Below are 26,731 nucleotides of genomic sequence, written 5' to 3'. Positions count from 1 at the left end.
TGTATTAAAAAGGGTTTATTAAGTGAGAGTGATGCATTCCAGTTAACAGATTCTCCTCAAAACATGGTGTTTTTTTATGAAATATGTCATTTGTGTCTTTGACTTGATACAGTACATATACATATAATAAAAACAATACAGCTAAAGATATGGACAGACAAGGCAATGATATGCTCAACGAACAATAACACTATGTAACAACCATCAAATGCACACACAGCACACACATCCACACGCACACACTCACTTTAAACAAACAACTCACTGCAGCACCCACTTTACACACTTTATATTTATTGGTAAAGAATTTGCACTACAACCCATACCTCATTACACCTTACTGTAAATTGTACCTAAATTGTACCTCATCCCATTTCTGCTTTGTACTATATAGTATATTGTATATTAGTATATTGTATAGTATATTGTATGGTAACTCAGTTACTTCTACTCTGCATTGAACATTGTACATATGTACATACTGAACACTTGTGTCTACGTATACGTGACTTCTATTTTTTACTTGCTATACTTATTTTATTTTATACTTATCTATTTTTGTCTAGCACAGTCTCTGGAGCGTAACAGAAAGAAGCATTTTGTATAAAAGTATTCTGTACTTCTGTATGACAACTAATAAAGAAACTTGAAACTTGAAACTTGATAATGATAAGGTATGATCTCATAATAGCAGAGACACTATATAATGAGGCACTCTGGGAGTTTGAATGGAGAAATACGTAAGGCGGAGCCATAATGAAATAGAACTATACTAAACTACTTGCTACAAAACAAACATTCAGAGAAAATAATGAATGTTATTTTATGTTGAGTAAAATTATAATCTACTGTACTTTGATAATATTACTGATACAATCATTTATAATCTTGGCATGAGTTGTACTGCATACAGTAAATCCATAGAAATACAAAACAAATCCTGAATCGTTATAGAAACTAAAGTAAAACCACGCCATTACATACCCTGAAAGAACAATCAGTCTATTACATATACAGTTCACAGATATACAGTATATAACTTTGACAAACAGCTACAACCCCCCTAGGTTTCAATGCAGAGTTACATTTTCACTTGACTTAAATGGGCTTTTACAAAAAAGCAAAAGTGTACAGGAAACACTGCATTAATTTGTTTCCCATAGTGAGATACTAGGGAAGCGATAGCGCATCGCAGCGTTCCGTTCTACATGGCAGTCTGGCTGGGGTTGGCAGGGTCAAAGGTCATTATCTCCATATGGATGAGACCTGTTTCGGAAAAAGGACAGATATTAAGAATTACAATTTGCACCGTGTGGTCCTGGGATAGAAATGTGGATCTATGAAAAGTCAAATAGTGTATGATATATATTTAAAACAGAATTTAATGAAGTGTTACAAGAGGACAAGTGGATGACTGGAACACTATATGAAAGGTAGAAATTATCCATCCGCCATACATGTGTAATACAGAGAAGCATCTTCTAGGACAACACACAAAACACGGTCTCATCAGAGAATTTAAATAAAGAACTAATCGACCACCGAAGGATTGTACATGATGTGTACGTATGTTATAACTATAAGTAGTATATTTACGAATTGTATCGGCAAAAGTCCAAAACAAACACCACAACCAGGAGTTGAACTAACAATCATTGCAGTCGTGGACGAGTGCTAGTCTCAACACTATCTAACTTTGATTATCGTTAGAGTTGAGGTTAGTTTTAACATTTGCTTAACGGTTAAGACGTTAGAGTTAAGGTTATAGGGTTCCATCCCCAGCTGGGGGAACTTAAATGTTTTCTCAAAACGTAAAAAATACTCATTTGTAATACGTACACATTACATTTCCGATACAATACTTAAATTGGTCAATTAGTACTTTATTTACATATTTTAAGTGAGATTGGACTGTCTGGTTTTTAAATATAATTTATTGGACTTGGGTAAGAAACGTTTCGAACTAATTATTCTAAAAGGACTTGTTTTTTCTTCCCAAAACTACATAGAGGAGCTTTAAATAAAAAGCATTTCCCATGAGTGACACAGCCGTACTCACTCTTCCACTCCCCGACAGCCAGCTCCATACTTTCGAAGGAGTCATCATAAGGGTCAGAGTCTGGCTCGCTCTCTGGGTCGTGGTACTCAGCCAGGTAAGGCTGAGACAGAGCCTGTTTAGCTGTAAGCCTGGTCTCTGGGTCCAGCAGCAACATGCCTTCCAGCAGCTCCACAGCTAGAGGGAGAAGGGTTAATTAAATGAATGAATGAATACATTAATGAACAAATTAATTAATAAATTAATACATTTAGGCATTTAAAAAGAAAATGAATACTATAGTACTATGAATACTCTATGAATACTATTGCAGTATTGTAGCAGAGACGCGGGAAGGGGGGGTGCTGCAGCACCCCCACCTGTTGGCAGGGAGTTGTAACTGCATGGCCAAAATGTTGACGCATCAATAAAAAAAATTAAATCCATAATTTTTTTGTTAGGATTTTACTGTAAGCAGTCTAAAACATGGTTGTTTTTTTAAATGGTTGAAATCCAACCTCTGTTTTTTTTTATTATATTTTCTGTGTATCTGATTCTGACCTGATGCACAAGCGCAGGCACCACACACACATCGCATGACGTGGATTGGGCGCAAAGGATCACGGTTGAGGTTGAACACAACAGCAATGGGTAACTTACTAGTTGCGTCTCAAAACATTTCTAAAAAAATAATATTATGATTTCTTTAATGACCCCAAAGCAAAATGGATATACGATATTTTTCCAAGGCATATGAACAAAGTAATTTAGAAGCTGTACCGGGCTGCACCGGGCAGAAAAGATCATTGATGCCAAGACGAAACGTCGCATTTTGCTGCATTAAGGTAAGACAATGGTTAATATATTATTGGATGCCTTCTTTTTAACACTTAATTTGCACTATATATTAAAAGAGTGGGGCTCGCCTCGCATAACCTAGTGGGTGTGTGTATATTGACAAAAAAGGAAAAAAAATTGCCCCCCTTCAGCGCACCCGCCTATGACGTTATTATATCACTTATCTCCGCACCCCCAACTCTGACTGACTTCCCACGTCCCTATGAACACTATAAATCTATGAATACTATAGTACTATGCATACTATAGTACTATAGATACTATGATACTATGAACACTAGTACTATAATACTATGAACACTAGTACTATAATACTATGAATAATATAGTACTATGAATATTATTAATACTATGGATACTAGGATACTATGAATACTATAGTACTATAAATACTATAGATAATATAATACTATGAATACTATAGTAGTATGAATAATAATATGAATACTATAGTATTGTATATTTATACTAATATGAATACTATAATATGGATACTATAGAATTATATATACTATAATATTATGAATAATATAGTATTGTGAATATTAATAATACTATGGCTACTATAGTATTAATAATACTATAATACTATGAATACCATAGTACTATGAATATTATAGTACTATAGATACTATAATACTTTGAATAAAATAGTATTAGGAATATTAATAATACTATGTATATGAATACTATAGTACTATTAATACTATAATATATGACTAATAGGAGACACAGCAGCTCACCGTTTTCACCCATGGTGGGAAACACCTCCCTGAAATTCTTCTTCTTTTGTACAGGGAGACCCATAACATAAGACTGTGCCTGTAAAACATCATTATATATTATGGATAAGACTTATTATGTTTTTGTTGATGATGATGAAGATTATAATGATGATGAAGATTATAATGATGATGATGATGATGATGATGATGATGATGATGAGGATGATGATGATGATGATGATGATGATGATGATGATGATGATGATGATGATGATGATGATATGAGGTCCTGTATGTCTATACCATGTGTGTTCTTTAACTATAGTTGTTACATTTTCACCAAGTCAAATGTCTCATGTATTCATTGTAATGTATAGCGTATACCTGGCAAAAAAGACAAAGAGACAAAAGAAAAGGGATTCTTACATCTTTGCTCTGCATCTTCTTGACCAGAGGTGACCCTGGAGTTCCTGTCAGTCGCAGGATCTTCTTCAGCTGGTCGATACCTCAACCGTCTGGTTAAGGAAGGCTAATTGGAGCTTTTTAACCCATTAATGACTAACTAAAATAAACAAAACATTTTTAGTTAGTAAAACAAAATCAACTTTGTCTACGAATTAAGGCATGATAAATATGTGAAATCAAGATTATGTGAGGCTGTTTCCTTAACATACTAAATACAGTCATTAGTCATTAATGGGGTAAACCCATACAAATGGATACAAAAAAGGAAACTTGTGCTGTAGCCTTGTATGTTGATGGTTTGACAAATGTTAACTGATTTGTTCTCAGCTAGTCTTAAGTGCTATAAAGGAAATCATAAAAGTCCACTGTGGACATGAATGTGTCTACTGGCAAAAGATGGTCTTTCATTAACAGTAGCTAATGTTACCTGTAACATTTATTTGGTAGCTAATGTTAGTGGTAACACAAGCTAATAGCAAAAGTGTATGTGGTACTGTACTGGGTGTTTAGACTACAGGCAGTGAAGCTACAAAACGCTCAGGCGTGGCTAGCTACACTGACACCATCAAAACAAATGTATACATGAATTTCAGTCTGTTTAACATGAAACATATTTCTGATTTATTTTTTCATTGTGATTAAATCATTTTACTCTTAAATGTAGCTTAGATACATGGGGCTCCAACAATGACAGGTAGCTCCATTTTTTGGCAATGTTGTATATTTTAAATAACATTTTTACAGGGTCTGTTTCATCTCTATTTTTGGACATTAACAGTTTCAGAAGAAACACAATTTTCTCTCTTGTGATTTGATAACGCTTCACAGAGACAGTTGAGCTCAGCGCAACTTCAATATGAAGTGTATCTGTCACAGCAGGATCTGTTGCATCGCACGCCCATCACAGAGCAATGTGTGTCGGATGCACATCTGACATTTTGTGTTGCCAACTTCCATCGGAAATAACTGATCTCCTGTTGCTTTGTCACCCATGGTCTGAACACGCTATTAGACTCTTGTGGGGTTGATCAGGAGGACTGAAGGGTGTCTTAAATACAGTGGCCGGTCTGTGTGAGGATACTGTCATGTCCTGGGAAGAGAACCTGGCCGCTGATCATCTCTGCCAGAATGCAGGCAGCGGACCACACATCCACTATGAGAGAGAGAGAGAGAGAGAGAGAGAGAGAGAGAGAGAGAGAGAGAGAGAGAGAGAGAGAGAGAGAGAGAGAGAGAGAGAGAGAGAGAGAGAGAGAGAGAGAGAGAGAGAGAGAGAGAGAAAGCAATCAGTGAGAGTTTGAACAATAACGACAATTTGCTATATCTAAAAATGGAAATTGAAGCATTGAGCTATCGGTAGGGATGCACTAAAACAGACCCTGGTATCAGCTGATACCAGGTTAAAAGAGGGTATTGATAGCAGCAGATGCCAGGTTAGAAGAGCGTATTGATACCAGCTGATACCAAGAGGGTATTGATACCAGCTGATACAAGGTTAAAGGAGGGTATTGATACCAGCTGATACCAGGTTAAAAGAGCGTATTGATACCAGCTGATACCAGGTTAAAATAGCGTATTGATACCAGCTGATACCAGGTTAAAAGAGCGTATTGATACCAGCTGATACCAGGTTAAAAGAGCGTATTGATACCAGCTGATACCAGGTTAAAGGAGCGTATTGATACCAGCTGATACCAGGTTACAAGAGCGCATTGATACCGGCAGCTGATACCGGCAGCTGATACCAGGTTACAAGAGCGCATTGATACCAGCTGATACCAGGTTACAAGAGCGCATTGATACCAGCTGATACCAGGTTAAAAGAGCGTATTGATACCAGCTGATACCAGGTTACAAGAGCGCATTGATACCAGCTGATACCAGGTTAAAAGAGCGTATTGATGCCAGCTCATACCAGGTTAAAGGAGGGTATTGATACCAGCTGATACCAGGCTACAAGAGGGTATTGATGCCCGCTGATACCAGGTTACAAGAGCGTATTGATACCAGCTGATACCAGGTTACAAGAGCGTATTGATACCAGCTGATACCAGGTTACAAGAGCGCATTGATACCAGCTGATACCAGGTTACAAGAGCGCATTGATACCAGCTGATACCAGGTTACAAGAGCGTATTGATACCAGCTGATACCAGGTTACAAGAGCGCATTGATACCAGCTGATACCAGGTTACAAGAGCGCATTGATACCAGCTGATACCAGGTTACAAGAGCGCATTGATACCAGCTGATACCAGGTTACAAGAGCGTATTGATGAATATCCAAATGTCCCACTGCTAAAACCCCAAGAACCCTGTAACAACAAGTCAGAAATGACTTGCAAATGTAAAGCAACTACAGCAATTATGAATGTTTCAACACATAACCAGATGTAAAAATGGATTGTAATCTCAATCAGTTTCATCTAATGGCTCTAAACTTATGTTACATACATGATACATGTACATATTAGATACGCGCCGCCCCGTATCGACTGATACTCTGAACTGAGAGAGAGAGAGAGAGAGAGAGAGAGAGAGAGAGAGAGAGAGAGAGAGAGAGAGAGAGAGAGAGAGAGAGAGAGAGAGAGAGAGAGAGAGAGAGAGAGAAAGCAATCAGTGAGAGTTTGAACAATAACGACAATTTGCTATATCTAAAAATGGAAATTGAAGCATTGAGCTATCGGTAGGGATGCACTAAAACAGACCCTGGTATCAGCTGATACCAGGTTAAAAGAGGGTATTGATAGCAGCAGATGCCAGGTTAGAAGAGCGTATTGATACCAGCTGATACCAAGAGGGTATTGATACCAGCTGATACAAGGTTAAAGGAGGGTATTGATACCAGCTGATACCAGGTTAAAAGAGCGTATTGATACCAGCTGATACCAGGTTAAAATAGCGTATTGATACCAGCTGATACCAGGTTAAAAGAGCGTATTGATACCAGCTGATACCAGGTTAAAAGAGCGTATTGATACCAGCTGATACCAGGTTAAAGGAGCGTATTGATACCAGCTGATACCAGGTTACAAGAGCGCATTGATACCGGCAGCTGATACCGGCAGCTGATACCAGGTTACAAGAGCGCATTGATACCAGCTGATACCAGGTTACAAGAGCGCATTGATACCAGCTGATACCAGGTTAAAAGAGCGTATTGATACCAGCTGATACCAGGTTACAAGAGCGCATTGATACCAGCTGATACCAGGTTAAAAGAGCGTATTGATGCCAGCTCATACCAGGTTAAAGGAGGGTATTGATACCAGCTGATACCAGGCTACAAGAGGGTATTGATGCCCGCTGATACCAGGTTACAAGAGCGTATTGATACCAGCTGATACCAGGTTACAAGAGCGTATTGATACCAGCTGATACCAGGTTACAAGAGCGCATTGATACCAGCTGATACCAGGTTACAAGAGCGCATTGATACCAGCTGATACCAGGTTACAAGAGCGTATTGATACCAGCTGATACCAGGTTACAAGAGCGCATTGATACCAGCTGATACCAGGTTACAAGAGCGCATTGATACCAGCTGATACCAGGTTACAAGAGCGCATTGATACCAGCTGATACCAGGTTACAAGAGCGTATTGATGAATATCCAAATGTCCCACTGCTAAAACCCCAAGAACCCTGTAACAACAAGTCAGAAATGACTTGCAAATGTAAAGCAACTACAGCAATTATGAATGTTTCAACACATAACCAGATGTAAAAATGGATTGTAATCTCAATCAGTTTCATCTAATGGCTCTAAACTTATGTTACATACATGATACATGTACATATTAGATACGCGCCGCCCCGTATCGACTGATACTCTGAACTGGTATCAGAAGTGAAACATTGTACTAAGTGGTGCGTCCATAGCCATCAACAGAGTGTGTTGATGGTATCCTCATATCACCTGTTTGACTGTAATGCATCCAGTTGAATATAATCTCTGGTGCTCGGTACCAGCGCGTCACAACATAACCGGTCATCTCACTCTCGGTCTGCCTCGCCAGGCCAAAGTCCAGGATCTGAAACAGTAAACACAGGGACACGAATGCATTCAGCAGGAACCTGGTGGTAGTTTGGTGGTAATTTCAGTTTGACCATGGAACCAGTCATTGCATAAATAATATCTTACCATGGTACTGCCATGGTGTGTGTGTGTCTGTGTGTGTATGTGTGTGTGCATGTTTGTATGCATCAATCACCGGAATATTCCTCTGTACATTCTATGACTTCTGGCAGCATGTTGCTTATTAAACATGCGTAATTCTAAAGCTTGAACATGTATTCCTCACAGTTACAGTGTACAGTAGGCAACTCACATCAGCTATAGGGGTGTGCAGAGACGTCATTATCTGTATGTGTATGTGTATGTGTATCTGTATCTGTTCAACCATCAAAAGTATCTGTATCTGTATTATTCAGATAGAAAACTGGAAGTGGGCATGGCTTAGCGCGAGGACTTTACTGTGACGCTTGCTGTAGTAACGAGTAACGTTACAGAGCCACACATAGTCCACACAGGTCTGCATGGATGATGAAGACGCACATATTGAAATACACATGCTCAGATTAGCCCATCTGATCCAACACTAGAAGTCACGAGACAAGCGCAACACTAGGGGCACACCACATCTTAATATATAATAGGCTCTGTAATTAGAGCAACGTTATGCACCTGCTGTGAGAAACATTTTACCTATACCGAAGCCACGGAGCAAAACTGTTCTGTTTTCAATCATTATTTTATTTTGGACAATAAACCTTACAAACTACATCAACAGCAGCCTGGACATTCAATTATGTCAACATCCACAACTTTTGTTACCCGACCCGTGTAGAAACACAGGTAGGTGCATCGTGGCGCAATGTCAAAATATTAGGGAATGACAAGCGGCCACTACACATGCCATAGAACATTAATAAATGAGCAATAATGATAATTAATTTGTTACTGTAATTAGGAAAAGCAGGTCTTACCTTAAAATAGAAGCAGATGTTTTGTTTTTTCTTATGATAACGTGGGTAAAGTTAGATGATTTGTGCCTGCAGCACCGCCACGCTCCGATGCAAGAATAGCATGCATTTCACTATCTATTATGGCGAATTAGTGAGCAATCATGAATTATACATTTTGTAATTTTACACATTATACACGATGATGACGATACAGAAAATTGAGAAAAATATAAATGCATGGCGAAAATAGCATTTATTGTCAGTATTTTAGAGACCCCCCAAAATTTCACAAATCATGTTTTCAGGGGAGCTGATGTCTCATTAAGGGGAGCTATAGCTGCCCTCGCTCCCCCATGTGTGTGCTTACCCATCCACAGGCAACTAGCACATTCTGTGGGAGAGTCGATTGCCGGCATTTGTAGTGATAGTAAGCTAAGCTATGCTAATGATGGGTGATCTGCCGACTAAGAATGTAAAAATAGAGTTGAAAGTTCCAGGGAAGCACCATAGAAGCTATAGACTAGTCTAGTGAGTCTGAAACGTTAAATGAGCATTAAGTAGCATTAATGTAATATCATTGAAGTAGTAATAAAGCAGAGTGACACAGAGCAGCAGTAGAAAGCAGCTTGCTCAGTGGAAGCGGAAGCTAGAAGCTTTCTATAAGAGCTTTCTATGCAAGGAATACCGACCCAGTTCCAATAACGTTGTTTTTTCCATGTCTGATCAAACTGACATGACCACCATGTCCGCCATCAAAGGATACTTATAGCCATTTGTTTTTTCTTGATTTGGAGTTGTGTAAATATTTTTGATACTAATTATGCATGTCTGGAGAACAAAAGCATCAGGATATGCGTCAGTATCTCCGTTACCAGTAACTGCATTTGCAATTTTTCATACCATGACAAGTCATGGCAACTTTTGAATGGATAAATGATATCAATAAATATATATATATTCCTAGAAATGGTGTAATTGAAGGCTGCTCTTCACGTAACATAGAAGAGGAGAGGCGGGGAGCAGGGGCGGGGCTAGGGGGTGGCTACTTGGGCTCAAGCCCTGAATGTTTTCTGAAAAGCCCAGAATCTACTTAAAAAAAATATTAAATTTTTTTAAATTTTGTGTGTGACAATTAATCATTGTTACATGAAAATATGTTTGCACCAGATTTAGCAGAAGCTAATTTCCATCTGTAGTCTATCCAGCTGCTAACTGTATTTGAGTGAGTTAAGTCTTGGTGTTATGGTAGACTCAGACCTAAGCTTTAAATCACAATCAACAAGTTGACAAAAACATAATTCTTCCACCTTAGAAACATAGCTAAAGTACGGCCATTTATAAATCAAAAGGACGCTGAAAACCAGATCCATGCCTTTATCTCAAGCCGACTCGACTACTGTAATGCACTCCTTACCGGCCTCCCGAAAAAATACGATGATAACTATTTTATTGCAATACACTATTGCATTATTTTATTCTATTTTACTAACTATTTTATTGCACTGCACTACTTTACTTTGTATCAGTGATAATCAAACCGTAAACAAAGACGCCTATTAACACTTTCAGCGCCAGATGGCGCTGTTTACTGTTACTGTTGAAAGGCCAGCGCCTTTTAACATGGGGATACGTGGCTGTGTTTGCAGGCCTAAAGCTATATTATATATTATAGCTATGGATCTAATAATATAGTCGATTGTCATTGAGTTTCTTCCGGTCAACAGATCATTTTTCCATCCATACATTTCCGTTTTATACTGTCGTGAATATGAGTGTAGTTTCAGCGTGATATTCTAGTAAACGCGTTATCGTTTCTTCCCTGGACTTGCTACTGTTCTCAAATAAAATTTTGATTATCGGTATTATGTTTCATCATGGATGCATGAAGGGGGGGGGGCCTCCGTGCTTTGATCGCAACCAACGGAACACGCCACACACACGCCCCGATCAGCATGAAGGAATTTTTGGATCAACGCAATATTGATACCATATAGTCCTTACCTTGACCATGGATCTGTCCCGAAAAGAATATTCCAATTATCTGATCGCCATTCCAAGTACTGATGTCGATCAAGGTGCCAACGTAATCCAGCATTGAACATGAACCCGACCCTCGTCGATGCATGCGTTATAAGCGTTTGGCTTGACCGAGTAGTTAGACCTCGCCCGCAGGCCGCAGCTCGGCCCAGACACCAAGCCACATCGTTACATATGGAGTGCAATAGCGGCCGCAAGGTGTTAGGCAGCGGTATTGGACTTTTGAGATCTCAGACCCATCCCCAGTGATAACACAGGCTGCCGGCATGTCTTTATGAATGGAAATATCGAATAAAAGAAACAACGATGAAAACCAGACTATACTCTGGTTTTCGGGGTCCTGGCGCTCAACGTTCGGCGAGTTAACCCTAGATCTTAGATCCTAATATGAAAAACGATGTGATTTAATGTTCTATGTCTTACCTTGACTTTGTCTATTTTGCTGCTATCTATTTTATGCTTTATGTCTGCACTTTATACATTGCTCTTGATCTGCCAATGTTGTGGTCATTTTATGCCTGTCTTTTTTACTGCTGTGAAGCACTTTGAGCTGCAATTCTTGTATGAAAGGTGCTATACAAATACAGTGTATTATTATTATTATTATTATTATTATTATTATTATTATTATTATTATTATTATTATTATTATTATTATTATTATTAATTATTATTATTGTTTGCTTCATTAATTAAAGTGTTCTCTAGTGCCTTTTGTCCGCTTTAAGGTGGTGGTGTATAAGTTGAAGGTTGTGGTGTCGAAGTAAAAAAAAATCCGTGCCCGCTTACGCGGGAACCTATCTGGGCTAAGCCCCGGATCTCCTACAATCTTAAATCCTAAAAGAAGCCGAGATTATTTTTCTTTATTTATTTTGAATATGATTACTAATATTTCCATGAGTCCAAATGAAGAAACAGGGCAGTCTACAGGTAATTTTGTTGACAGCAGTCCTACAGGTAGGGCAAACAGATGGTGTGCTGCTCATATAATATTTTTTCCTCTGAATAATAATATTAATATCTGTGTAATAAAATATCTGTGTCCATCTCATTATCCATGCATTCCTGAATTCAGATTCAGATTCAGGCTCATCCCTAATCAGCTAGGTACATAATTACACACACTTATTAACAAATGCATTTCAGAAATAGCTTACATTTTTTGAATGGTATAAGATGTAGGTATACCAAATAGAGAAATCTATATTGACTAGGTGTCTATTGGAGACTATTGTAGGTTATTGTAGACTATTGGAGACAGGCATTTATTTGCTGAAAGACAGGCTATAGTTTGTGACTGATCATATATTTGGATGTTTAAATTATTTGTTATACTACTTACCTTTAATTCACAATTTTCATTCACAGCCAGGTTATTGGGTTTCAGATCCTAAAACCAATTCACAGAAGATGTTTTTTTAATCATACAAAACCACCTCAAGCATAACAAGATAGCCTTCTATTTTACTATTGACTGTAAATAATATGCAATATTGGGTGTTTTCACAAGCTTAATTACAAAGAGAAACACAAAGATAATAAACAGAGAACCCAAATACCTACCCGATGGATGATCCCCGCTGAATGAATATACTAAAATAAAAAAATAAATAAAAAGAGGTTACAACCAGTACTATATAGTAGTACAAACTAGTACAGTATAAGTCTACTAAAGTAGGCTACTGCCAGTTAATAAACCAGTAAACCAGACCAACCAATTACAATAAACCCAGTTTCTCCTTTTCTTTTTCTTTTTAAAAACATTTATAAATCTTGTAATTCCTACTTTTTTGTATCAGTCTTTCTTCCTGGAAAATTGGTTCCAAAACTAAAACTGAGAGGTAATGCTAATCTGCAAAGTATATGATATATGATATGATATTCGATACAGTATATGATGTGATATGATATGTCTGATATATGATATATGATGTGATATGGTATATAATATGATATTCATGATATGATATGATATGATATGATATTTATGATATTATATATGATGTGATATGGTATATGATATGATATAGTACATGATATGATATGGTATATGATATGATATGTATGATATTATATATGATGTGATATGGTATATGATATGATATGATATGTATGATATTATGATGTGATATGGTATATGATATGATATGATATGGTATATGATATGAACACAACACAACATAAATTACACAACATAACATGATATGATATTATGCAATGTGATAGGACACAACATGGTAAAAAAAAAGGGGGGGATTGACTAATTTTCCTTTTTGGGAAAAAACAAGGATAAGTGAAATAAGACCTTGAGTCCTCGTAGGAGCTGGTAGAACAGGTAGGTGATGATGCGATCAGTTAGTCTCCGCCTCTTCATGATGTGACCAAGGTCCTGAGCTACAAGAGGCATCACCATGTAACTAGAGCGAGAGAGAGAGAGAGAGAGAGAGAGAGAGAGAGAGAGAGAGAGAGAGAGAGAGAGAGAGAGAGAGAGAGAGAGAGAGAGAGAGAGAAAGAGAGAGATATGAAAGGGTATATCTTTTCTCAGCACAATCCATGCTGTGTTTCATACCGGATACCCAGCTCCTCCTTCGTTGGCCACAAAACTGGAGTATAGGCTTCAGGGCATTTTTGTGCAGATTGAAGAGTGGCCCTATTACTTTCCATTAGATGTGTGGCTAACTAGCCAAAGCTGCTGGTATCCAGTATGAAGAACAGCATGGATTGTGCTGAGAAAGGACTCTACTGATCCGACAGCACCACTTGTAAATAGGAAATAGGGCTAGGTGTTAAAAATTCTGAACTAAACCTTTAATATTTAACCTTTTAGGGTTGACTAGTATGGTCGGTGGGTGTATTTGGGATGGGTGTATTTGGGAAGGGTGTATTTGTATTTGTAGTGAGTGTATTTGGGATGTGTGTATTTGTAGTGGGTGTATTTGGGATATGTTTACTGGCATGTATTTGGACACCAGGAGATACTACATACACACATACACACACACACACACACACACACACACACACACACACACACACACACACACACACACACACACATACATTATGGAGGTCACACAAACACACGCAGGAGTATTTTTCTTGTATTGAGACATTCATTATTGATCCAAATGATTAAGATTATTTCAGTTTATTTCAGGTCAAATAATTTTACTGCAGGCCCTTTTAGTGGCTCCAGGAATTTAACTTGTTTCAGAAATAATTATGAAAACAAGGGGGGTATTGAAAATAAGTAAATCTAATTGGTTTCGAGATAATATCTTAGAAGTTAAAACAAAGATGTATTGTCATGCAGTGACTTGAAATAAACCTGATAAGGCTGAAGGTGAAATTAGATGAGCTTGCGTTTTTCAGTACGGAGGTTCAGTATTCTTAACTTTATGATTGTTTAGTAGGCATGTTTGGTACCCCTTCAGTACCTCTACAATGTTCCTATGTCTACTATCTTCTGGCTTTTATTACGTTTACTTACTTAGTTCTTGCTTTCAAAAAGTGGATTTCTACTTTACTCTCAAAAATTACAATAAAAGACGTGACTTCACTCACATGCTCTACAACCAAAGCAATCATATTTCAAATGTAGGTTGTTATGACCCCTTCCACTCTGTCTCCATCGCCTATTATGTTGTTGTGTTGACAGGTACTGGAGGTGGGCGTGGCTGGAGCGCTGTGTCCCCGTGCTCCCTGTTCAAACGCTCGCGGAGCTCAGTCGCTGCACGCTCTCCTTATGGGACGCCGTTAGTTAGATTCAATTGCCTTTGATTTCTGTTTGCATTCTACAACATTACACACCTATACACTTTACAATGCATGCACTGTCTCACTTACACTACTGATGTCACTGACTTCACACGCCACCGTTAGTTTAATTTAGTTAGTCATCTCTTTTTTGTCTATATTAATTCAATAAATAACTTGTTAATTGACTTTGATTGTCTGCGTCTCACTCTTCGTCATGGCCGTGTGGCCGGGTTGTGACAAGGTGGTAGATTAACCTTTTAATTTTTTTTACTAGGTTTATGTTTGTCTGTTGCATATGGCTAGTGTTCTACTAACAGGCAATCATGTCAATGTTTTCCCCCATGACAAGGAGAGGCACAAAAACAGAGCTTCCCTCCTGCACAGTAGGACCAGATGTTTGAGCGACTGGGTGAAGCGCGTGAACAGCAGGTTGTAGTAGGTAGGTGTTAGTAGCTCCTGTCTGATAGTGTCGGTACGGGGGAGTTCTCAGACGCGGCCCATGCGTCTGAACACGCTGTAACGACGGGCAGAGGAATGCCGTTCCCAACTCACAAGGTCTGGAATTTCTCCAGCGATGAATCGGGCGTGAAGACGTCTAGGAGGCTGATCACCTTTAGAAGAAAACATGATGAAGATCAAGATGATGATGAGGACATACTGCTATACATTTGGTATATCACACAATTTGACTCTTACGTACTAATAGAACATTAGCTCAGTGTATTTGAGTTAATGAGTTAATCTCATGTCAAATATACACCAGCCTACAAACCACTGCAATGGAGGGGGGGGGCGCTGCTGATGGAGATTCAGTGTTCAGAATAACAGAACATGAGGTGAGGAGGACCTTTAAGAAAGTGAATATCAGGAAGGCAGCAGGACCGGACGGCATCCCCGGCCGCGTCCTAAAAGTCTGTGCCGAACCAACTGGCCCCGGTATTCACTGACATATTTAACCTGTCCTTAGAACAGGCTGTCATCCCCACCTGTTTGAAGAAGTCCACCATCATCCCTGTACCCAAAAAATCTACGCCCACTTGCCTCAACGACTACCGCCCTGTAGCCCTCACCTCCATAGCCATGAAGTGCTTTGAGAAGCTAGTGAAGGGCTACATCTGTTCCTCCCTCCCCATCAACCTGGACCCCATTCAATTTGCATACCGCCCCAACAGGTCCACGGAGGACGCCATAGCCATTTGCTGACAACACAGTAGTGGTGGGCCTGATCTCTGCAAACGACGAGAGGGCCTACCTGGAAGAGATGGTGCCAGGAGAACAGCCTCTCCCTGAACGTCAGCAAAACAAAGGAGATGATTGTGGACTTTAGGAGGTCGGGGGTCAAGGATTACAGCCCCCTCAGCATCGACAGGGCACCGGTTGAGAGAGTGAACAGTTTTAAGTACCTCGGAGCCCACATATCCGAGGACTTGACATGGACCACACACATTGACAGTGTTGTGAAGAAGGCACGACAACGCCTCTACTTCCTCAGGCTCCTAAGGAAGTTCCAAGTCAGTCAGAAGATCCTTAAGAACTTCTACTCATGTACAATAGAGAGCATCCTGACTGGCAACATCACCTCCTGGTTTGGGAATAGCACTGCACAAGACCGAAGCAGACTACAAAGAGTGACACGTTCAGCCGAACGCACAATTGGAGGGGGGCTTCCCACCCTCCAGAACATTTACAACAAGCGGTGCAGGGGTAAGGCTAAGAGAATCATCAAGGACTCCAGCCACCCGTACAACTGCCTCTTTGAACTGCTGCGGTCAGGCAAGCGATACCGGAGTCTCAAGGCAAGCACAGAAAGACTCAGAAGAAGCTTCTATCCCCAGGCCATCAGGCTGCTCAACGAACAATAAACACTATGCAACAACCATCAAATGCACACAGCACACACATCCACACGCACACACTCACTTTAAACAAACAACACACTGCAGCACCCACTCTCCACACTTTAGATCACCTAAACACACTTTATATTTATTGGTAAAGGATTTGCACTACAACTCGTACACCTTACTGTAAATTGTACCTAAATTGTACTTCATCCCATTTCTGCTCTGCACTATATAGTATTGTATATTAGTACATTGCATAGTATATTGTATATTGTATGGTAACTCAGTTACTTCTATTCTGCATCGAACATTGTACATATGTCTATACTGAACACTGTGACCTCAATTTTTACTTCTATTTTACATGCTATACTATTTTATTTCATACTTATCTTGTCTAGCACAGTCTCTGGAGCGTAACAGTAAGAAGCATTTTGCATAAAAGTATTCTGTACTTCTGTATGACAACTATTAAAGAAACTTGAAACTAAGTAAGTAAGTAAGTAAGTAAGTAAGTAAGTAAGTAAGTAAGTAAGTAAGTAAGTAAGTAAGTAAGTAAGTAAGTAAGTAAGTAAGTAAGTAAGTAAGTAAGTAAGTAAGTAAGTAAGTAGTACTACAACATCTTCATGGCTGCCTCGTATTTTTAGGAGGTGTGGTAAGCCACCACTAGGGACAGAGTGAGTTAGTGATATATGATGACGTCATAAATCGATCAATACAGAACGTATTGATTAATGTTGCGTTTCTTTTTTAAATGTAGCCAAGAGTAAAGACCCAAACCCTGTCAAAACAGCAGTCAACGTGTATATTTTCAGCACTACGTTTGTTTACCAATGATTTTAAGTGTTATTAGTGAAATATGAGTTCATAAAAATCTCAGCGCATTGAGTCGGAAATCGGCGCATATTAACGCGAGAATATGGCACAGCCAAAAGTGAGTGCAGTCTTTTGAAAGAAGAGACCCAGGGCTTTCGATGGCCTTTTGAATTTCGAAAAACTACACTACCCAGGCCAGCTCACGCCAGCCCCTGTCAAACTTTGAGCCGTCTGACTAGAAATGATTTTTCAATGTTATTTTCGGGATCATATCTCATGGATCGAACAAACCTGAACGTTATTGCCATAAAATAGAACGTAGTTTCTTTACCTTTCTGATGAAAAATGGCAAAGCTATTTACATTACAAGAAAGTAACTGTACATACAGTAGATTTCATTGACGGTTTTTGCTGCCCTGTCAGGGGCGCCTGGTGGTACTAAATCCAGATTGAACTCTGCCATTGGAAAGAGAAGGTTTGGCCCGATCCATAGATGTGTGACTTTGCCATAATAAGGTCATTTATAGGCCATTTATTATATATTCAAATTTCTAATTGCATGTGTCCGAATGGCAAAATGCAGTACTGTATCTACAAAACCCCCTGTAAATCATCTGCCCTTTATTCATTTGCTTCTATTTCTTGTACACTTGATCTCAAGAAGGTGCTGAATGAGCTCAGTGGCCATTTTTCCCACGTCTGGTCAATGTTAGCGTGGTGTTATTCACCAGGCCTAGTGATGTTGTACTGGAGGTCAGTGTTGCATGTAAGGTGGGTCACGCAGACCTGTTCCTAGACGGGCCTCCGAGTTAGTTCTAAGGATCCAGCTGGATCCCAGGGTGAGAGAATATTTCATTAATTTGGCTCCTGTGCTGAAATGGTTTAAACTGGGACCTGCGAATATAAATGCTACTGATATTTGCACAATAGAAGCCAGTTGTTTACCTGAGTCTGGCCTTGTTCTGGTTTTGAGTGACAACATTGACTCATGCAGGTTCACACAACACACCATGTGGGGCCAGACTGTGTATAAATGGACAGCAGGTTCGGTAGTACCCACTACCCACATATAGCCTGAAGGAATAAGTAGCTGCAAATAAAAGTAGCCTACAATACACAAACAACAAAGAACCAAGCAAAGTATTCTTTTCTTTTCCTTTTCTTGTATCTTCTTTTTTTATCTTCTTTTTCTCCCATTTTCTATTTTTCTCCCATCCCAATTTCATATCGTCCAATTCTACCCTCCCCTGTCTCGAACGCTGTTAGGCCATGCCTCCCACAAGCCGGCTGTAATGTGGATGAAGCCATACATTGCACGTGTCCCCTCCGGTACTCGAGGTAGCAGCCGTCGCATCTTTTCACCTGCACAGCGGGATCTTTCAGCGTCGGGGGTCTGCGTTTGGGGGGCACACCGCCCCCGTTGCTTCCTGATTCTACTGCGCAGGCGCACCAACCGACCTGTAGGAGTCGCTGTCCACAACGTCCGATCCCCACCCATCAGCTTCCCACCCCCTAATACTGCCAAATGTATTAGTATGAACGACCAGCCAAGCTGAAGCAATGCGGAGAGCTGGGCTCGAACCCAGCGTCTCCTGCATTGGTGGTGAGCGCCTTGCCCACTGCACCACCTAGCCGCCCCTTTTCTTGTATCTTCTGATATTATTGTCAAACAAAAAGAACAACCCTAATCCCAGTCCTACTCGAAGACGCCCTGAGAAGTGACTCACGTTGTCGTTGTGGATGTGTCGGAGGAGTCTGAGCTCCCTGTAAGCTCGCTTGGTGTGGATGAGGGACTGGAACGGCCTGTGCAGCTTCTTTATGGCCACCTTCTCCTTGCTGTGCTGGTCGACGGCAGAACTGCGATGTGGGGAAAACGACAGAGGGATAAGCCATGACACTTTTTTTCCCTTGACTTAATTTATATTGATTCCAATTGTTGAATGGAATGAGGAAAAAGAGCTAGTATTCTGTGCCCACGCCCTGATATGAAGACGAGGCATGACACCTGTGTGTTACATATCCTTTTTTCAGATATGCTAAGATAATAAGAGACATTCTTAACACTTAAGTAAGGAATACATAATTTGGTTGTGTGTACAGGCTCTCCTGCAGAACCAGCACACGGAAACTGGTGAATACCAGTTTAAAATTGTAATAATAATATTATAATAATAAACTGTATTTGTAAAGCACCTTTCATACAATAATTGTTGCCCAAAATGCTATGCAACAGAATAAAATAGACAGAATAAGATAAGATCAAATAAAATAAGATATTCCTTTATTGATTCCCTTGGGGAAATTCAGGCATCATAGCAGCATGGGGGGGGGGGGGGGTACAGGTACGGGCATGGTAATAGTAGAAGACATAAATATAGGCAATACAATTATAGTACAGTAGAAAAGTACAAATAAGCAGTGTAAACAATACTAACTCCGAATATAAGCATATGAGCAAGTAGGCAGTGTGATCAAATGTGCAGATGAGGGTCTGTATGCCCTATCAGTTATATTATACATTACAATAAATATGGTCAATAACACTTAGAATCTGAATATACTATGAGTAAGTAAAGCATATATACAGTATACACAGGTGCAGTACATATAAGGTACCCTAACTGGCATAATATACATCATACGTTATACATTGTAGTCTAGGAACAGTTTAGGTGAGAGTCAGACACACTTAGTGATCAGACATTACTAGTAGTTCTCAAGTTCTGCTGCCGTTAGTTCTCTGGCTGCTGGCAGCGGTCCCTGCCCACTGTTGTGGAGCCGGATGGCCGCTGGTATGAAGGACTGTCCGAGGCGGTTAGTGATGTGTCAGGGGGGGTATGAGTCTGTGGCTGAACGTGCTTCTTATCTTGGCTAGCTTGTTCAGTTTGTTGGTGTCCCCAGCATACCACAGCAAAGAAGAGAACGATGGCTACTACAGACTGGTAAAATGACTGCAGCAGTCTATTGCACACATCGAAGGACCTGAGTGTCCTCAGGAAGAACAGCCTGCTCTGTCCCTTCCTGTAGAGGGCCTCTGTGTTGTCCAAGCAGTCTAGTTTGTTTTTTACAGTAGGTGTACTCCAAGGAACTTGTATGTCTCCACCGTCTCTACCTTGGATGGTGATGGGAGTCGGGGGGGGGGGGCTCTTCTTGCCTTTCTGGAAGTCCACCACCAGCTCCTTGGTCTTGCTGATGTTGAGTTGGAGGTGGTTGCTGTCGCTCCACCCTACAAAGCTCCACCAGGACTCTGTACTTGACCTCATTGTCGTCAGTGATGTAACTTACAATGGAGGGTTGATTGATTGATTGAAAACTTTATTAACAGATTGCAGAATGGGTACAATACAGTACATCTCAATACACACAATTGTTAAGGGGATGCAGACCAGAGAAAGACTTTCGTCTTGTTTACATCAGGGTCCCCCATTTTCAATTCATCAGGACATATATGACATACATGACATACAGATAGACAGTACTGCTACATCTATACATTTCTGACATACCAGATTTGCAAATACAGTACTGTTTGTGATACAAAAAGAGTCCAGAAAGGAGAGTATATACATTTGACGTAAAAACTGTACATTGGAGGAGGTTGGGTGGGGTTGGGTGGGTGGGGTGGGGGGGGGGGTTGTGCGCATGCTTTGAGCACCCTGAGGTTCATGTTGTCCGGTCCTCTGGCTTATTCGTATCTAATCTTGGAGAGCTGCCTCCTGACCTGGCTGTTAGTGATGGTCAAGGGTAGAGGGGGGCAGCTGCTGTTGGCTGGAGTGTTGGTGTTTGTGGGTGGTGGGTGGCAGGCTGCTGCTGTCAAGGGTGGGGTGCTTGGGGGGGTGGAGAGGGGTGCCGGTGTTGATGGGTGGGGGGAGGGTTGTGGGGAGGCTACTCTGGTCAAATCTGTTGAAAAGTGTGTTCAACTCGTTTGCACGCTCCAGGGGGCCCTCCACAGCCATGCCTTGCTGTTTAAACACTGTAATCCTCCTGACACCCGCCCACACCTCCCTGGTGTTATTGGCCTGTAGTCTGCCCTCTAGCCTGTCGCTGTAGCTGTCCTTCGCTGCCCTTAGCTCCTTTTTGAGCTCCTTTAGTCTCTGCGTCCCCTGCAATGAAGGCCCTCTTTTTCTGTTTAGACTATTTGTTTAATGTCCTTAATAATAAGATAAGATAAGATAAGATAAGATAAGATATTCCTTTATTAATCCCCTTGGGGAAATTCGTGGGGGAAATCCAGGGTTTATTGATGGGAAAGCAGCGTACCTCTTTGGTTGGTACAATGCTCACCTTGCAGAATCGAATGTAATCTGTGATGCAGTGGGATAGTCCATCAATGGTCCTCATTCTCGAACGGACATACGTGAAAGTTACCAAGGAATTCCTTCGTAACTTGATTTATGAACTTTTTCTGCATTCTCGAACGGCTTCGTATTGTAAATTCGTTGTTGGATTTATGTAGGATGTTGACAGAGTCTGCTATGGGGCGAGTAATATGTTCATGAGGCATGGTTTCTATCTTTAGCCATAAACGGCATGGTTTATTTGATTTCACATTGCTCCACAGCAGTACATGATACATCCTTCTCTTATGAGAGCGAAGATGGAAGAGACAAAGGGGGAGTCGGCATCTCCTTAAATACCCTCTACCTGGCGGCAGCATTAACGGCTCCGCCTACAGCGCCCTCCAGTGGAAACAGTTATGCATAGTTAGACAGTTACTCAGTTACTTGCAATCATAATAACCTCTAACTTTAACATAGGATTTACGAACTCGAAAAGGCAGTCGTAAATTGGACATAATTCTGACCCCCGTAAATGTCCAACCCCCCCCCCCCCCCCCCCCCCCTCCCTCCCTATGCTTGCACCTTGCACCCCACTTACATTTTACATATCTAGCTTTGGCATGGATTGATTGTTTAGATCGCTAGCATGGCTAACAAATGCAAATGTATTGTAGTCTGCCCCGTTGTTCTGACCAGGATTACGTTCTTTCTGCTCCGGTGATGCGCACACACACTGAGAAAACAAATACACACGTATTTGTTTTCACCTACTTTTAAAAAGTACCTGTAATGTGATTATGATGTTTTTACCAGGAACAGACCATTTCTTTGTAATCAGATCAGTCTCCCCAGCTCCCCAGCTCTGGCCAATAGGTAAAATGACCCATTTAGGTCAACAACAATGACTTAAAGGTGAATACCACACATTCCTGTGCCCCAGGAGAGTTCAGTTAGTATTTATGAGCATGTACTACTCTCTCCTAAAGTTAGAGATCAGAGAGAGAACTAATCTGTGATGCAAAATCTGTGGCTTATTGATTGATTGATTGATTGATTGATTGATTGATTGATTGATTGATTGATTGATTGATTGATTGATTGAAAACGTTATTAACAGATTGTAGACAATGGGTACAATACAGTACGGCTCAATACACACAATTGTTATGGGGATGCAGACCAGAGAAAGACTTTAGTCTTGTTTACATCAGGGTCCCCCATTTTCAATTCATAATGACATGACATTTGAGACATAAAACATACAGATATACAGATATATCATGACATTTATGACATACATGACATACAGATATACAGTACTGTTACATTTGTGACATGTATGGCTGCTCCATAGACAATGAATGGGGCTCGGAATTTATGAGACCATAACATAATTTTTGTGTGAGCTCTTCCAAATGCTGGCATTGCTATAGCTTTGATTGATTGATTGAAAACTGTATTAACAGATTGCAGAATGGGTACAATACAGTACAGCTCAATACACACAATTGTTAAGGGGATGCAGACCAGAGAAAGACTTTCGTCTTGTTTACATCAGGGTCCCCCATTTTCAATTCATCACAACATATATGACATACATGACATACACACTAGACCAGGGGTGGGCAATTATTTTTCCCGGGGGGCCGAATGAGCAACTGAAAATATGTTGGGGGGCCGGGCCAAAATTCCAAACTCAATTATGCATAATATACATTTTATTTCTATATAAAAAGCAGTAAATGGCATTGTTTTGACCCCTGGTAAGAGTGTATGTTATTATTTGGCAATTAAAAGGTGAGGTTAGCTTTCAAAAATATCATTTATTCAAATAGAATTTATTTCCAAAATGATAAACAAAATGTGAAACATTTATAACAAAGGGCATTTTGAGTTTCATATACTATTGAAACAAGGATTTTCTTAGCTTTCTAAAGACATCACATCATCTTATAGCAAAAATAAACAAGACATGTCACTGAACTGTGTAAAGAAAAGTGTCCCAGGGTCCCCCATTTTCAATTCATCATGAACCAGAAACCTAATTTGGGGTGTAAGAGCTCACACAAACTATTTATGGCCTCACAAAAGGCCCATTGATTGTCAATTGTATGGAGCTGCATGTAACTAAATCCAGTTACATCACTGATTGGATGGGTTCTGAAGGGCTCTCTCTCTTGGCTTTAGCTTTAAGAGAGAGTGGTGCGTGTCCACTGTCCTGGCCACAGAACAGCAATTCTTAAAATGGGTGGTATTCCCCTTTAATAAAAACTGTGTTTTTTTTATTAAATAGGTTACTGTGTTGGCAACAGGATTACTGTACCTGTATCAATCACTTGACTTTATTTCCACTTCCTACCAAGTGATACATGTCAATAATTGACATAACAGTTTCATTCTAATCTCTTATATCTAAGGGCATAACAATATCTAGATTCACTCTTATCTCTTATCTATATGGATTCTATATACTGTTATCTAACTAAACACCGATCATTGATGTCCTTCGCTTTAATTAACAGGGCCTGATATGAATGAATCAGAGATGTGGCATTTTATTATAAATTAATCAATAATGCTCAGAAATATGGGTTGAATAATCCAGTATATATGTATCTACTGTAAAGACTAACAGACAATAGCTTCCACCACACTTCTGATATTATTATATTGTTTTATATATAGGCTACAATAACTGCCCTGTTATATTCTATTCTATTCTATTCTATTATATTCTGTTGCATTCTGTTGTATTCTGTTCATCCCGGTTCTATTATATTCAAATCAAATCAAATCAAATTTATTTATAAGGCCCAACAACACACGTTAAGGCCCAACAACACACGTTAATGTCCCCATATTATGTAATTCAAACGGTGGGATCATATAGGTCTGGTATGTCAGCAGGGAGGGTGGGTTGTTGCGGGTTTAGGACAGATTCTTGTCTTATCTGGAGACCTGCATCGACTTGCTGTTTGGCCCCAGGCGCACAATAGTGCCTCTGTTAGCAATGTCAGAGTATAGTACTCCTTGGACTGCAATGAAATACACTCCGAGAAAGGCATGCGGGCAAGCTCAAAAGAAGACGGGCGCAATTAAAACCCATTAGCTATAGTCTTATTATCTATACATGTAACTTGAAGGGGGAAAAAAACAAATAATAATCTTGTCTCTTATCATATTTGCGGGTTTAGCAATGTGTGCATCTCAAACACAATAAAGTTTGCTTTCTCAAGTCGGATTAATCATTGGAATGTGTTAAACTCACCAGACTGTCCCGTAAGCCCCCGAGCCCACCGCTTTCAGCTCCGCGTAGCGCTCCGGGACATCCCACGTCGTTTTCTGAATCTCTAGTCTATGAAAACCAGGAATGACAGGCGAATCCCTTAATAAAGGCGACTCCATCGTCGTGTTGTTGTATGTCCGAAATCAAATCAGTGTAAAAAAAAAAATAATAGATAGAAATAAGACGACCTCTCATGGCCCCTGAGGTTTCTCTCTGACAGGTGTGCAGAAATAGGAGGAGAGCACCGGCGCAGCGCGTACCTCAGGGTAGTGACGTCACGTGGGAGTGTGTGTGTGTGTGTGTGTGTGTGTGTGTGTGTGTGTGTGTGTGTGTGTGTGTGTGTGTGTGTGTGTGTGTGTGTGTGTGTGTGTGTGTGTGTGTGTGTGTAGGTGTGTAGGTGTGTGTGTGTGTGTGTGTGTGTGTGTGTGTGTGTGTGTGTGTGTGTGTGTGTGTGTGTGTGTGTGTGTGTGTGTGTGTGTGTGTGTGTGTGTGTGTGTGTGTGTGTGTGTGTGTGTGTGTGCGTGCGTGTGTGTGTGTGTGTCCATTTTGGACACATTATACCTGCAGGGCCGATAAACAAAGGCAACAGAGATAACAAGAATAATGATAGATTGCAAAACCGTTGCACCATGTGGGCCACGATCGATTGTCGCTCAATTACAGTATTGATCAGATATGTCAATTGGACTGTTGATAACTTGACCATATTTAATTTGGGACTGTAAATAGGTCAATATGTGAGGCAATCACTGAACATATATAGGAATGTGGAACAGCATGCTCTAATCGGCTCCACTGTCAAATTGCCTTGCTCAATGCCTTGCTCAATGCCTTGCTTGCTTGGCTATAAGGGGGAGCTTGTGAAGTGTATTGGTGCTACACTGATAAATGAAACTCTATACAAAAGAGCCCTGCTGGGTATAGTGCACTTTATTTACATTTATTTAGTTTTTGTTTGATGTGAGGGTTGGAGTTGAGTGGGGTCAGGGCGGGTGGGGTTGCTACTGCTGCCCACACCTCAGGCTCTATACTAAGACAGGTCTGGACAAATGCTTGTTGAATTGCTTAACTCCAACCCACACACTTCAGGCCAAAACAAAAAAAATACAAACAATGCACAAGACCAAGGACTCTTCTGCCTATATATATATACTGTAGGTCGCTGTTTGACTGCATTATAAATTCTACCGTCAACATATTTTCAAGCAAAATGCTCCTTTCCACATTCCTTTCAAAGATGTCTAGAGTATGTGTTAGATTATGGCTGAATAGGGCTCTTCTTCGAGGTAAAAGGGTCTCTTAAAGGTCATATTGACATCGAGAGGAATGTGACTCCAGACACAAATGTTTGTTCTTCGTAGTTCATACTGATTGTATAGAGCCTGAGCGGTCAGTTTCATTCAAAATCCAATTCCCATTACCGATTACTGATTGTTGATCCACTGAAATACTCAAGCTCAGTAAAAGATTAATTGATAAATGGCGGCTGGGTGGCGCAGCGGTCTAAGCGCTTGTCACCAACGCAAGAGACACCGGTATCGAATCCGGCTGTCAGCGTTGCCTCCGGCTTGGCCGGCCGTCATACTGGCTCAATTGGCAGAGTCAGCGGGATAAAAAAGTGGATAAAAAAAAGATTAATTGATAAATGCTGAATGAATTAA

General features: G+C 40.2%; 1 protein-coding gene across 1 annotated transcript; it reads right to left on the bottom strand.

Annotated features, from left to right (window-relative positions):
• On the bottom strand, positions 1 to 25,276 carry LOC311243489 (mitogen-activated protein kinase 12). The gene is made up of 12 exons (XM_084332725.1): positions 25,053 to 25,276; positions 19,232 to 19,361; positions 15,397 to 15,455; positions 13,391 to 13,502; positions 12,649 to 12,678; positions 12,428 to 12,475; positions 8,000 to 8,114; positions 5,165 to 5,236; positions 4,045 to 4,124; positions 3,637 to 3,715; positions 2,060 to 2,233; positions 1 to 1,266 (listed from the first exon to the last, which is right to left on the bottom strand). Exons 1-12 carry the CDS (start codon positions 25,187 to 25,189, stop codon positions 1,205 to 1,207), a joined length of 1,098 nt encoding a protein of 365 aa, XP_084188851.1. The 5' UTR covers positions 25,190 to 25,276; the 3' UTR covers positions 1 to 1,204.
• Positions 25,277 to 26,731: the final 1,455 nt, after the last annotated feature.

Source organism: Notolepis coatsorum, assembly GCF_963971535.1.
Source record: "Notolepis coatsorum genome assembly, chromosome: 17".
NCBI lineage: Eukaryota > Metazoa > Chordata > Actinopteri > Aulopiformes > Paralepididae > Notolepis > Notolepis coatsorum.
The sequence above is the reverse complement of the archived record's forward strand: the minus strand, read 5'-3'. Positions and strand labels throughout refer to the sequence as shown.